The 14,532-nt window shown below is 34.5% G+C and overlaps 3 protein-coding genes across 3 annotated transcripts in view; 2 read left to right on the forward strand and 1 right to left on the reverse strand.

Moving 5' to 3' along the window:
• The window catches only part of LOC123704579 (lachesin-like), a 79,187-nt gene that overhangs the window by 46,352 nt on the left and 18,303 nt on the right, over positions 1-14,532 (forward strand). Inside the window, exon 2 of the mRNA XM_045652960.1 lies at positions 8,151-8,194. The gene's annotated coding sequence lies outside the window, so the exon portion shown is untranslated. The remainder of the gene's footprint in view (positions 1-8,150; positions 8,195-14,532) is intronic.
• LOC123704576 (vegetative cell wall protein gp1-like) lies at positions 97-2,831 on the reverse strand. Its single transcript, XM_045652957.1, has 3 exons — positions 2,786-2,831; positions 1,613-1,837; positions 97-1,182 (listed from the first exon to the last, which is right to left on the reverse strand). The coding sequence occupies exons 1-3, from the start codon at positions 2,814-2,816 to the stop codon at positions 440-442; spliced, it is 999 nt and encodes a 332-aa protein (XP_045508913.1). The 5' UTR covers positions 2,817-2,831; the 3' UTR covers positions 97-439.
• On the forward strand, positions 3,911-5,428 carry LOC123704578 (late cornified envelope-like proline-rich protein 1). Its single transcript, XM_045652959.1, has 2 exons — positions 3,911-3,970; positions 5,028-5,428. The coding sequence occupies exons 1-2, from the start codon at positions 3,943-3,945 to the stop codon at positions 5,258-5,260; spliced, it is 261 nt and encodes an 86-aa protein (XP_045508915.1). The 5' UTR covers positions 3,911-3,942; the 3' UTR covers positions 5,261-5,428.

The following is a 14,532-nucleotide window of genomic DNA, read 5'->3' on the forward strand; positions in this document are numbered from 1 at the left end:
TCAGAAGATATATTATAGGTAACAATTTATTCCTTTTATCAGTTCCACAGCATACAAATCTTTATAAATTTAACAAAGGAGGTAAATAAAAATGTGTTTTTATTCTGCATATTTTATTCTATACACATATAAATAAAGTAAAGCTACATTTGTAAACATTCACACAATCGAAACAAATAACGGGCATTTAAATTAATATAATTCAATAATCCATTTACTTCGCCATGTTTTTTTTTTTGAGATCTGTCACCGTTTGACTTTGACAGATAAAATAGCGGGAAATGTTTATCTGTACACTTCTACTACTATTTATAACAATTAAGTAATTATTATAATTACTAAATTGTAAAATAGATGTTAAAAAATATTTTACGTAGTTATTCTGAAGTATACCGATGTACCCTAGATTATAAAATTTTATCTGTCAAGTTATGGCGGTTTAATATTCGCATGGGCACGGGCAAGGAGGGGGACATGGTGGGGGGCATGGAGGGGGACAAGGAGGGGGGCACGGGTCGTAGCAAGGATCATAGCACGGGGGTGGACACGGATTGCAGGGGTCGCATGGATTGTATAGATTGTACCCATTACCTCCGTTGTAGTTGTAGCTGGAGCTTGAAGCTGAACTACTGGACGCACTGGATCCAGCACTGGAGCCAGAACTGGAGCCAGAATTTCCTGAACTACCGCCTCCAATCAAGGATGTTCTAAAGATAATTGTAGGAGGTTGGATCGTAGATGGTGCTGGCGGGCGTACTACAATCGGTGATGGCGTGATTGGTGGCAAAGCAGGCTGGCGAATGGTGATTGGCGGTGGCTGTATTGGGCCAGGACGTGGCGGTCTAACTACGATAGTTGGCGGTTGAATTGGCGCTAGTGGTGGAGGTCTGACGCAAATAGATGGCGGTTTGATTGGCGCTAGACATGGTGGCCTAACAACTATGGGAGGTGGTGTGATTGGCGCTAATTGCTGTGGTTGGACGGTAATCGCGGGTGGGGTTATGGGTTTCAAGGGCTGTGGTCGCACGAGGATCGGTGGTGGTGTCACCACGAGATCTGGGGATGAACGCACGTAGAACGTACCACCGGGAACGGGGACTACTTGGAAACCTAAACTACGCAGCCGTTCGGATATACCGTTTTGTTTCACTTCTACCCTTACTGGGCCGTCACCGCAGGGCGCTGAAAGAAAATGATAAATGTTTATTTCGATTAAGATAACATTACATAACGTGGTTTAATCGGCTGATCCAGAACATAACAATATTGTTGATATTAAAGAAAGAAATAAACTTTAATTCTATCAAATCAACTGCACGCACAAACACACAACGATAATATAATATTATAAATCAATAAATAATAAATTATAAAAAGTAATAAAACATAATGAATGGGTGGTTGCTTACGCCAAAAATAATAGTAACTAATTGTGAATGAAATAAGTTATCACATCAATCCTATATATTATGTAATAACTATACGATTCAAGAAATTTGAAAGAAGTCTAATTGAATAAAAAGTGCAAACGAGCTTTATCAGCTTCTTTCCTTCAAGTTTTTTTATTAATTTCTATATATTCTTCGTTGTTAAAATAAATTTAAGAACTTACTTGGCTGCACACACGGTGGGATAGGCTCGGGACATGGCTCCGGCTGTGGGCAGGGTGGGATCGGTTCAGGACAGGGTGGGATCGGTTCCGGACAAGGACAGGGTGGGATAGGTTCAGGGCAGGGGCAGGGTGGGATAGGTTCAGGGCATGGTGGAGGGAGGAAGCATGGTGGTAGGTTTAGACACAGCTGTGGTGCTGGCGCGGCTAGGGTTGATGCGATTAAGCCTGGAATGATAGATTTTTTTCACATTATGATTTTTAAACATATACATTATCATTAGTTATGTTAAAAGGTGAAGTTAAGGTGTTAGAAGGAGCAATCAACTGATAAAATTAGTAGGTGTGTATAACAGTTAAATTATCATATATAAATAAAAAAATGTGTGCGTGTACACACGTAAGAAGTGAAACTTCTTTATGACCTTATTTTTCAAAAAATAATTTACTATATGCAACTTTACAGAAATACGTCGAAACACGCGTGGTAGGGAAAAGAAAAAGATGGCGTGTAACGGAAAAATGTCACGCGTAACGAAAAAATGTTTCACTAAATTTATCCAACTCCGATAAAGAAGTTTCACTTCAATAAGATTGTATATTTGGTAGGAAAAACATATTGTAACTAAATTAACGATGTGAGAGATGAGAATATTTTTTTAGAAAGACCGTAACAAACAAAAAATTAAATATTTCTCTTTATGAAAATACTTTTCCTGTGTCTCGGGTAAAAATCTGATAAATTCACAATTAATATCAAAGCAAAATATATTCTTTTTGAATTTATATAAATCTGATATCAATTTCTTGTTGATTTTCGAATTTATTTTGATGCAGTTTTTTACTACACTGATATTATAAAGAGGAAAACTTTGTTTGTTTGATTGTAATGAATAGGCTCATAAACTACTGGACCGATTTTAAAAATTCTTTCACCATTCGAAAGCTACATTATCCACGAGTAATATAGGCTATATATTATCACGCTAAGTCCAACAGGAGCGGAGTCACGTGGGTGAAACCGCGCGGCACAGCTAGTAATAGATAAAGTAGTCAAGAAGGTTTTAGTATATTAAATTTGATAAGTCATAGACACAGCACAGAATAGATATATTATAATTAAATATTAAATTTTATTATGTATTTTTTTTATTATATTATTATGTAAATACTTACCTAATATTCCTAAAGCCGTTAGACGCCCCATTTCCAAAGACCTACTGTTAGAACTAAAAAGTCTGAATATATATATTAAAAAATTGTTATTATTATATTATATGCTAATTATTATCACAAAAACTTACATGAACCGTTTTTATACATTTAAATTGGCGTAGCAAATAATCCATTAACAGAGGCTCAGTAGTTCAACTTCAATAAAAATAGAAAAGTCGAGGGTTCGAGACCAGCGAAATAAAGAAAGTCAAAACTTCAAACTCAAACTATTTATTTATTATTTATTTATTTATTTATTTATTCAATTAGACTTCTTCTAGAAGTACTTTTGAATCGTCATAACATAGTTTTACCATTTACCACCAGTTCGGAAAGCTCATATGAAGACATTCTTAAACCGGCTACTCACCTACCTGCAGCAGGGGCAATATTGGGATTGCACCCTTAATAAAGGAGCCAATCCTTTATTGTGATGTGTATAGGCAAGCAGGGGCAATTTAGAGAAAAACTGAAATTGCTCCGACCGCCGCGGCCGTGCAATTGAGATTGTCCCAATATTGCCCCTGCGGCAGGTACGTGAGTAGCTGGGCTTTATGGGAATTTGCAAGCGCCCGGCCCCTGCCGTGCGTTAAAAGAACTATTTTGTTATTCATATTTTGATATTCAACGAATATCGAATACTTTGACTAGTAGTATAGTATTATAATATTATCTGTGCTTTGACGAGAGTTTTCGCATTCTCGCCGCATTCCTGTACAGTTTTTGATGAGATTTTTGCTAGCAGTGATGCTAATATTATTTAGTTCAATTTTCTAAATACATTTTGGAAAACAGATTGTTCATAAATATCTACTACACTTATTAATACTAGATGAAAGATTGGTTTTAAAGTATATTTTTAAACGAAAATCTCATAAACTTAAGTGATTAAGTAATTTTGATTATTCTTTCACCAGATGAAAGCACACGTTATTCCTGACTCCAGTGTGACATTATTTATTTTTAATTTTTAGATCTGGATACTTTATTATTTTTTCCAACTTAAACTTGTTTAAACTACGGTTAAGTTACTATATACTTGATGAAGCATGTAATAAACTATATACATTTCTGTTTTATATAAAAGAGTGAATTTTTTCAATAATTTATTCGTCGACATGGGCATTTACGGACTGGTGTTCTTGGGTAAGTAAAATAACAAGGAAACAATAACTTTACTGCATAGTATAAAACAAAGTCGCTGTCTCTGTCCCTATGTCACTATGTATGCTTAAATCTTTAAAACTACGTAACGGATTTTGATGCGATTTTTTAATAGATAGAGTGATTTAAGAGGAAGGTTTTTCTATACAAATATTATAAAGAGGAAAGGTTTGATTTTTTGTTTGTTTGTTTGTATGAATTGAATAGGCTCCGAAACTACTTGGCAGATTTGAAAAATTCTTTCACCATTCGAAAGCTACATTATCCACGAGTAACATAGGCTAGGTTTTATCCCTGAAATCCCACGGGAACGGGAACTATGCGGGTTTTTCTTTGAAAACGCGGGCGAAGCCGCGGGCGGAAAGCTAGTAGTATATAATTTATTAAGTATAAGACAGAGCGGGCGAAGCCGCGGGCGTAAAGCAAAAAAAAATCCGTTGCGTAGTTTAAAAAAATAAGCATACATATTACATAGGGATATAGGGACAGAGAAAGCGACTTTTTTATACTATAGTGATTGCCCCATTTGGGACATCTTAGTCCCCATAGTGTCCACGCTACGTAACTTAGAACTCAATGTACTTAACGGATAACTTGAGACCGCAACTTAAACTTGGTCTAACTAAACTCTGTTTATTGGTTAACTTTGTAAACCTCAGTTATTTCTGACTTCGCAAATGTTATGGGAACATTGATTGTGTACCTATGTTGGTCGGTATGAAGAAATGATTTTGAAGAAATTAAATACATAATTAATAACGTGATTTTAAATAATAGAATTAATCTATTTCATATTGGTAACAAAATTTACAAAAGTGTTGAATTTTAAAGTGCTAAGTGCTTAGTGCTTGGCACCGACATCAGACTTATTTTTTAAACAGCACAACTAAATAATATGTAACTAGTAATTAATAATATCAATTATCAAATCTTTTTTTAATTTTTACGTTTCCTTTTTTAAAGTCGGTTATTTTTAACATAATCATTTTTAATTAGGTAAAATTACACAGCACTTTTTTATCACACCTTATATCCCCAGCACTGATCGCTACAACAACCGCTGCCCCGTGGCGCTGCTACCGGACCAACGATGGGGGCACCGTCTGCTTGGGGGATCTGGGACAGCCCTGTATTGCCCCACCCTCCATCAACATAGGCAGAACTTGCCCGCCATGCACGGGCCCGGCGACTATATACACACCCCCCGCTTGTCCACCCCCCTGTCCTCCCCCCTGTCCACCCCCCTGTCCACCACCGTGTCCATGTTATTAGATTCGACGCATCGAGTTTATAAAATTTGACTGTTTTGACTTATCTTTTGGCTAAATTCGATTCGGCGCATTTTGAATTGTTTCGGGCAATTTTTGGAAATTGTTTGCGCATGTTTTGGCAATTTTAAATTTATGTTCGGTTTGTGTAATAAAGATAATGGGTAACGAATTTGTTTTTTTTTTTTTATTTTTATTAATTGTTTATACTTTCTTTAACATTTTAATAGCTTAATAACTCAGGCCCCGGAATCACAGACACAATTGAAAATCTATTGTGTCGTGGACCGATCGGGCCGCTTGGGCTCAATGGGTTAATACCTATGATATATTAAAAGGCTAGATACGTTACCCGCTCTCTATTTTGGCAAGAAAAAACTCAGGTAAGTGCCCGAGTTTCACTTAGTCACGCACCATTCAGCGTCGTGGCTGGACGTTCTTTTTATATTTTAATAATCGGCAGTTGTTATTACGAAGTACATGAGTGAGACATGTATTATGTCTCGTGCGTGAGAGTGAAAGAGAGAACAACTGTATTGGTGATAATGCGTTAGTAAGTAGGTATGTATTAATTACGCTGTTTTTTAGTGCAATGATGTTGGCGTATGCCGCGTCTACTAGTATAATAGGTCATTGGTTAATACCTCTACTATGTTCCAAAGCATAACTACTGCAGTATACTATTTTTCATTATTTTCATAATCTATTACAATAGAAACATATACATACATATTCAACAAAATGTTTTGCAACTTGCAACAACGAAAATTCAACAAAATGTTTTGCAACAAACGTGTTGTTTTGTAACTGTGAATCTGTGTATCTAAATTTGGTAACTACAGAACTCTGGATTAGCTCCTATGCTACTTTTTAACTAACTTCCTTTAAGCTAGTAAAGTCAGATAGTAACACAAGGTACCACATAGGCTAGTAGAGCCAGTAATAGAACTTTTAGAAACAGAAATTCAACATTTAAACACAGAAACTTGCTACGGCTTAGTTGAAGTCTATATCTATATCTAAATTGGATCTAACTTGTTCTTTGGCAGTTCCTAGATATCTTAGACTTACTTGTGTCTAGGCTAAAGTTAGATTCGATTGCACTTACTAGAAGTTTTATTTTAAAATAATATGTTGAATAGTAGGTTTTTAATTATTTTTCAGGTACTAAGTTTTATTGTAAAATATACAGATTCGATTAGTTAGCTGTTTTTGCGTGAAAGAGTTACAAACATCCATACATACTCACAAACTTTTGCATTAATTATAATATTTAAGTAGGATAGGATATGTTTATTGTATAATGTAACACAGATACTTGGACACACAGATAGTCCTCTTTTTCACCATTACTAAAAAAACTAACATTATATAAAATAAGTGCTGATTTACACAGGGTCAGTAGACAAGTCAGTCGCGGCCGCGGCGCCGAAATTCGGCGCCGCGACTGACTTTAACTGTTTACTTAGACTTCAAGCCTCTGTACTGACTTCAAATCTGTTTACACAGGGTTTTTTTTGGGTCAGCACTGATTTGCCTCGAATTTGTAGTCAGTTACTGACCCTGTGTAAATCAGCACTTATCCTATTTCATCACTAAATATTAAATTTAAATTTCAACAGTTCTAACTTGTGCAAATCCGGACTTTCCTAAATTCACACTTATAGACCAGTGTTTGCTGAAATCTTTTGACTAATTTAAATGATATTTGCTTGAAATAATTTCGTCTCAGTCTGTCTGTATGCACAAGGAATTATATTAATTTTATTATTTACTAACTGTGCCCCGCGGTTTGCCCGCACCCGCATTGCTCCGCTGCTGTTTGTCAGTGTGATGATATATAGCCTATAGCCTTCCTCGATATCTAACATCGGGCTATCTAACATCGAAAGAATTTTTCAAATCGGACTAGTATTTCCTGAGATTAGCGCGTTCAAACAAACAAACTTTTCAACTCTTATAATAGGTATTATGAGCATAGGTTAAATTCTCATCATAAAATCAAAATCAACTCATATTAAACCAAACAAGCAACGTTGTTTATGTTTTTAAAACCAACTTAAATTCTTATGTATACACCGCTACCCCCTAAACGGCTCAACTTTAAACGGAAAGTTATGGAGAAGTTACCTACTCATTAGCAATTTAAAAGACTTTTTGATTCAAATTTTGTTCATACATAGAGAATGAGTAATTTTTAATCTGTTTCGAAAAGTTTAAAAGAAACAACGCTTTCAAATTGAGACTGTATAAGCTTGTTGTTAAATAGATTTTTCATTTTATTAGTACACTAGCTTTCCGCCTGCGGCTTCGCCCGCGTTTTCAAAGAAAAACCCGCATAGTTCCCGTTTCCGTGGGATTTCCGGGATAAAACCTAGCCTATGTTGTCTCAGTGAAGATGCAGCTTTCTAATGGTGAAAGAATTTTTGAAATCGGTCCAGTAGTTTATGCGTGAAAACCATACATATTATATACATACATACATAATTACAAACCTTTCCTCTTTATAATATTATTAGTATACATTATAAAGCAAAGCAAAAGCTATTATTAAGGCACATTATAGCCTATATCTTATTTAAATCCTACTAATATTATAAATGCGAAAATTTGTGAGGGTAGATGCATGTTTGTTACTCTTTCACGCAAATACTACTGAACCGATAACAATGAAATTTAGCACACATATAGAGAGTAACTTGGATTAACACATAGGTTTTATCCCGGAAATCCCACGGGAACGGGAACTATGCGGGTTTTCCTTTGAAAACGCGGGCGGAGCCGCGGGCGGAAAGCTAGTGATAAATAATGTTTATATTACAATTTAAAACAAACACAAGATTGTACTAATTTTATAAAATATAGTTATTAAATTGTATTTTTTATTGTTTCAGAAAATACAAGAACGTTTATGAAAACCATCAGCTGATGAAAAGAGGTATAATTTAATATTTACATTTCACTCAACCTCTCCACAAACAGGGATCTAACACATGCATCACTACATAGTGTACAAGTCAATTTTTGCGTTAAAAACAACCGACTTCAAACTTGCACAGACAACAATGCCCATAAAATAAAAACTTAACTACTGGGCCTATCCGAATAAAATTTTTATGGGACCAATTCGACACCATTCCGCATCGAACAAAAAAAGAATCACGTAAATCGGTTCAGAAACCTCGGAGTAATCGGTGTACATACATAAAAAAAACATACCGGCCGAATTGATAACCTCCTCCTTTTTTTGAAGTCGGTTAAAAACAAAGTCGCTTTCTCTGTCCCTATGTATGCTTAAATAAAAAATATTGTAATACTGTGCTTAAATCTTTAAAACTACGCAACCGATTTTGACGTCTTTTTTAATAGATAGATTGATTCAAGAGGAAGGTTATTGTTTATTATGTTAACTCAATAGTTATACAAATTGGTTAGGTATACAAAACGGATAACAAAATTGTTATCCATAGGTACTAATATCACAGTATTACAATATTGTAATACTGTGCTAATATTATAAAATATGCGAAAGTAACTCTGTCTGTCTGTCACTCATCACGCCTTTACTACTGAACCAATTTGTATGAAATTTGGTATAGAGATATTTTGATACCCGAGAAAGGACATAGACTACTTTTTACCCCGGGACATAGGATAGGTTTTATCCCGGAAATCCCACGGGAACGGGAACTATGCGGGTTTTTCTTTGACTGCGCTGGCGAAGCCGCGGGCGAAAAGCTAGTTAGTATATAATTTATTATGTTTTAGACAAAGCGGGCGAAGCCGCGGGCGGTATTCTAGTTTTTTATAATATAATATGACCTACTTATCCTTTACAAGCATGTGACGTCACATACCCTTCAAACTCCATCGATAGTTGAACTGATAAGAGTAAGACGACAGTGATATATCGATCTACCCTTAAATAAATCATTGATAACAATTTATATATAACTAGCTTTCCGCCCGCGGCTTCGCTTGCGTTATCACTAGATAGTATATAAAACAAAGTCGCTTTCTCTGTCCCTATGTCCCTTTGTATGCTTAAATCTTTAAAACTACGCAACGGATTTTGATGCGGTTTTTTTAATAGTTAGAGTGATTCAAGAGGAAGGTTTCAGTATAAAATTTATTAGGTTTTAGACAAAGCGGGCGAAGCCGCGGGCGGTAAGCTAGTATTATATAAAACATAACAAATTAGATAGGTATATACTAAAACTTACTTCACGAACCAATCTATGTATTAAAAAGAGCGAGTGTGCTGAGCACACGTGTCAGAAGTGAAACTTCTTTGCCAAGATTCAAAGATAACAAAATGGTTGCCTTGCTCCATCCGCGACCTTGAAATTTTACTCTCAACGCGCGAGTTTCGCTTCAAAAAAAACGCTTCAAAATCCGTTGCGTAGTTTTGAAGATTTAAACATACAAAGGGGCGGACAGACGGTGAAGAGCAAAATCCAGTATATATATTTAATAAACATATATAAGTATTATACATATTATGTAATCTCTAGTCTCCATCCTACTAACATTATAAATGGGAAAGTTTGTTTGCTTATTAGTTACTCCTTTTACGCAAAAACTGCTGAACTGATTTTCATGAAATTGGGCAATATAGAGGGTAACTTGGATTAACACAGGATAGTTTTTATGCCGAAAATCCCACGGGAACAAGAACGCGGGTTTTCCTTTACCTACGCGGGCAAAAATGTGGACGAAAAGATAGTACCTAGGTACTTAAGTACTTATAATTATATTTTACTAGCGGTCCGCCCCGGCTTCGCCCGTGGTACATATTTCGCAATAAAAGGCAGCCTATGTTCTTTCTAAGGGTCTAAACATTGTCTGTGCCAAATTTCATCAAAATCGGTTGAGAGGTTTAAGAGGGAAAGCGTAACAGACAGACAGACAGAGTTACTTTCGCATTTATATTATAAGTAGGTAAAGTAGGTATCAATCATTTAACAAATAATTTTCCATTTGAAACTTCAAATGTAAAATCAATAACACAACTTGAAGCTAAAAGGCAATTTGCAGGTCAATATCCACCCTTATTTGCTTAGCCATTCGTGACAACCCCTATAATTTGATGGATACCTACTCACGGAAGTTTTATATTCAGTATTGTAGTATAAAAATTGAAGACTATAGATAAAATACCTATGTATATTTTGTTATGTTGTTGATTTTAACGTGGTACGAATAAAAATGGTTTTTCATCACATTTGTGGAATTATTTTAGAACCATACATTGACACCGTATAAATCTAAATAGGTAACAAATTGACATTCGTCTATTATAATCTTTATTTTAAAATGGCAGTTCTAACAACAAGCAAAAACGTAAAATACAAACATAAAATTAATTACTTACGTCATATTCTTCTTCTTTCAAGAAACAAGACACTACCTATTTTAATAAATCAACATCAATACAATAAATCATTAAAATCTAAGTTCGCACTTCTTCCAAATACATAAAAACAGATAAGTTATTTCTTATTAAGAATAACACAACCTAACACTAGATTATTTTGTGTTAATATTTTATTTATCACAAAAAAAACATACAAATGTCAAACAATTATTTTTTATCAGCCGTCAATAAAAGCGCGGGAAAGACGCAAGACATTTTCCTCGCACAGATACAAGACATTTCTCATAACAGATTCATTAGGGACCCCTATGAATTAGGGTTCAAGCCCCATAGTATCATTTCGACCCTTGAACTGTGTGGTTGTGTAATATAGCTATAACATTTACCATATTTTTGAACGATACGTGTTTACTGAAAGTAAAACTAGATGGCGCTGTAATCAAAATTCGAATCATCTTAGTTTTTTTTTCTTGTATATAAAGTTAAAATTGTTTTTTATTAATAAAAGTGTAAAAACGTTTTATAAAAATACGGTTTATATTTTAATTTAGCTACAAGTGTTTGACAATTTTTTCATGTGCAAAAGTTGTGAACGCGAAGAAAAAAAAGTCAGAAAAAAAATTACCTATTTCTCAAAAATGATTTTCGATATTTAAATTTATTTCGAATATTAAAACAATATTAAATGAGTGTTATCTTTTATAGTTTTCTGTTTTAATTAATGTGTAATTAACAAAAATAATAATAAATATTCGAAAGTGACGTTGTGAAGGAACTGAAAAATTTAATGGCGCGTAATTTAAATAAACTAGGTATGTATGTTTATTTTTTTACATTAGATAATAATTGTATATTTCTATTTAATTTTACATTAAGTACAACGTTATTCCTCTTTTTTTGCACTATAATAATAAAGTCGTTATTTTAATAAATTATTTGACAAATTCAAAAATGTTTATTTGAAAATAAGGAACCTACTCTAGGTTATAAAAACTGAATAGCTTTTGTAATATCTTGAACAATCTTGAATAACTTCAATAGGTTCAAACATCAAATCTTACACTCTTTTATTCTTTTAAGCGTAAAAATTCTCAAATCAAAAACACATAATTTCTAAACGTGTAGCCGTTAGACCGTGCAGAAACTCATCAAAGTTCACAAAATACTTTACTGAAGGGTTGTAACTTAAGAATTATCACCAATGCTTGAGGGTGATTTATGAACGTTAAAATATCAAAGTTAATGAAATTACTATTAATAAAATACTTTCATGTATATTGGGATTCTTTGGAAGTTTTTTGGGTTGTCTTTATCTAGTCGGTAGGTACTAGCTGTTCCCCGCGGTTTCACCCGCATTGCTCTGCTGTTGGTCTTAGCGTGATGGGCTATCTAACATCGAAAGAATTTATCAAATCGGACCAGTAGTTTCTGAGATTAGCGCGTCCAAACAAACAAACAAACAAACTCTTCGGCTATTATAAAGCTGAAGAGTTTGTTTGTAATAGATTAGATACTAAAACCAACAGTAGGTATAACAGTATTACAATATTTATTGTAATACTGTTAAAACTGTTAAAACCTTCCTCGATAATTATTCTATCTATTATATATCTTTCCGAATCGGTGGTAAATGTTAAAAATATTGTAATGACGATTCAAAAGTGCTTCTAGAAGAAGTCTAATTGAATAAATAAATGTTTGAGTTTGAGTATCAATATCGTAGTGCGTAATGCGAAATTTTAAAGGTTTAAGCATATTATATAGGGATAAACGACAGAGAAAGTGACTTTGTTTTATTCTATGTAGTGATGAACTGTGTACCTATTGACTCTATTCTCATGATATTGACCCCAAACGGGCCAAAACTAATTGTGCAAGATATACCCCTGGTAGTTGGTACACCTTCCGGCCACGTGGCGTGGTGGCACCATAAATCATGCCCCCTGGGGACGGGGTGACTATGCTTTGGGAATATTTGGGATAATTTTTTTGTTTGTTTGTTTAGGAAGAGAAATGTGTAGAATTTAATATTTAGTGTTTTATGGCATTCAAATCAATGCATTCAAATGCTTTATATACAGGGTGTCCCACTGTTGGTATACTATGCTCAAAGGAGGTCATAGTTTTGCATACGCTGAGTACGTAAAAAATACTTATAAAATTCCAGACGCAGTTTTTTTTCAAATAGATGAATTCTTAAAACTCTATGTATACAACCATAACAAGCAACCCGCCCAGCTTTGCTACCAGCACGTGACCTCTCATTTAAGATTATGTTTTCATAGACAAAATGCTCACATTAGCGAAGCAGTATATGCCGGCTGCGCGATGCTAGAGAAGAAAACATGGATTTTCAGGAAAAATTTTTTGATTCAATTTTGTTGTTTAAGTATTTTTACGTGATCAATGTATGCAAAACTACAAGTCCCTTCGCGCTTAGTATACCGATAGTGGTACACCCTGTATATGAATTATTGTTACTTGTTAGGGAATAGAAAAAAAAAATGTAGAGAAATTTTTAGTTGGGATATACGATTGATTCTTTATTTCATCTTTATTACTAGCTACTAGATCGATTCTTAATTGCTAGCTTTTCGCCTGCAGCTCCGCCCGCCTTCTATAAAACCTTATTAGAAAAAAATTATAGAAAGTTTTTTTTTTTAATAATTGACTTTAGCTAACGTATATAAGGTTTTTAATTTTTCGGACATTCTGTTAAAAATTAAACGAGCTCAGAAATAGTTTAGAAATGTGCAAATTGTAACAAAAATTACCTGGTACTAAACTTACTAATAAGCTTTAAAAGAAAAATAAAAAATAGCAAAAAACCTTTTTACAAACTATTAAATTAATCCACAAATCAAATAAACCCACTACACCCTACATACTTATCGTTTGATAGATGCGCACGCGTGTCGTGTGACGTCATGGCACGTGACGTCACGCGACGTCACGAGACGGCCAATTATTCATATCTATAGGGGTGTTTGGAATTTGTAGATTTGATCCTGTATTGCGTAAAAAGGGTTGTTTTAAATCGACAAAGGTTTTTCTTTTCAAAGCAATAAATATGTTATTCAAATTCAAATTACTTACAAATTTTATTTGCAAGAATGTAGTTACAAAATATACACAGTTAAAGCACTAAAAAATTGTAACTACCACATAACTACTATCTATTTAAGTAGGTATGCGAGTATAATACATATTTTTGAAGTAGTTCTTTAGGTGCGTTGAGAGTAAAATTTCAAGGTCATGCCACGGCTATACCGTCACGTCATGGAGTAAGGGCGCGTTTATATGACATGGAATGTTACCGCGCGGCAAAAGTACGGTGACCGCGCGGCGGCCGCGCGCTCAGCCACGCCACTGCGAACCCGCAACCCGGACCATTTCCAGTTGAACGTAAAGTTGAAATTAATTTGCACCGCGCGGCCGCCGCGCAGTTAGTTACTCAAAATTAATTTCAACTTTACGTCCTTGTTAATAAAACATAAATTTGCTATAACTGAACAGCCACCGCGCGGTCGCCGCGCGGTGACCGCGCTCGTCGTCTAACTGCAGCCAGGCGACGATTTTGGTATCTTTGAATCTGTCCAAAGAAATTCACTTCTGACACGTGTGCTCATTTCATACGCTCTTTTTTCGCATTAATCTAATTTTATTTATTAAAAATCAAAAACTATTGTCCATAATATCATCACTAAAACTAAACAAATAGTTATGAAACTGATTCGTCTATAAAAAAAAAACATGAAAACAAACGTTTTAATTCAATAACACTGTAAATTGATTGCTGACATGTTACGTAAAACACACGCACAGGAATTATGTTAGAAAACGCTGTAACGCATGCGTGCGTTGCGTTTTTATTTGTTTGTGTATTTTAACCGATCAGT

Source organism: Colias croceus, chromosome 30 (assembly GCF_905220415.1).
Source record: "Colias croceus chromosome 30, ilColCroc2.1".
NCBI classification, from domain to species: Eukaryota; Metazoa; Arthropoda; class Insecta; order Lepidoptera; family Pieridae; genus Colias; species Colias croceus.

Coding starts and splice junctions, on each gene's coding strand:
- LOC123704576 (XM_045652957.1), bottom strand. CDS start 2,816: ATGGGGCGTCTAACGGCTTTAGGAATATTAG. Junction 1,838..2,785: donor AACGGCTTTAGGAATATTAG/GTAAGTATTTAC, acceptor CTATCATTCCAG/GCTTAATCGCATCAACCCTA. Junction 1,183..1,612: donor CCCACCGTGTGTGCAGCCAA/GTAAGTTCTTAA, acceptor ATTTTCTTTCAG/CGCCCTGCGGTGACGGCCCA.
- LOC123704578 (XM_045652959.1), top strand. CDS start 3,943: ATGGGCATTTACGGACTGGTGTTCTTGG. Junction 3,971..5,027: donor TTACGGACTGGTGTTCTTGG/GTAAGTAAAATA, acceptor TTATATCCCCAG/CACTGATCGCTACAACAACC.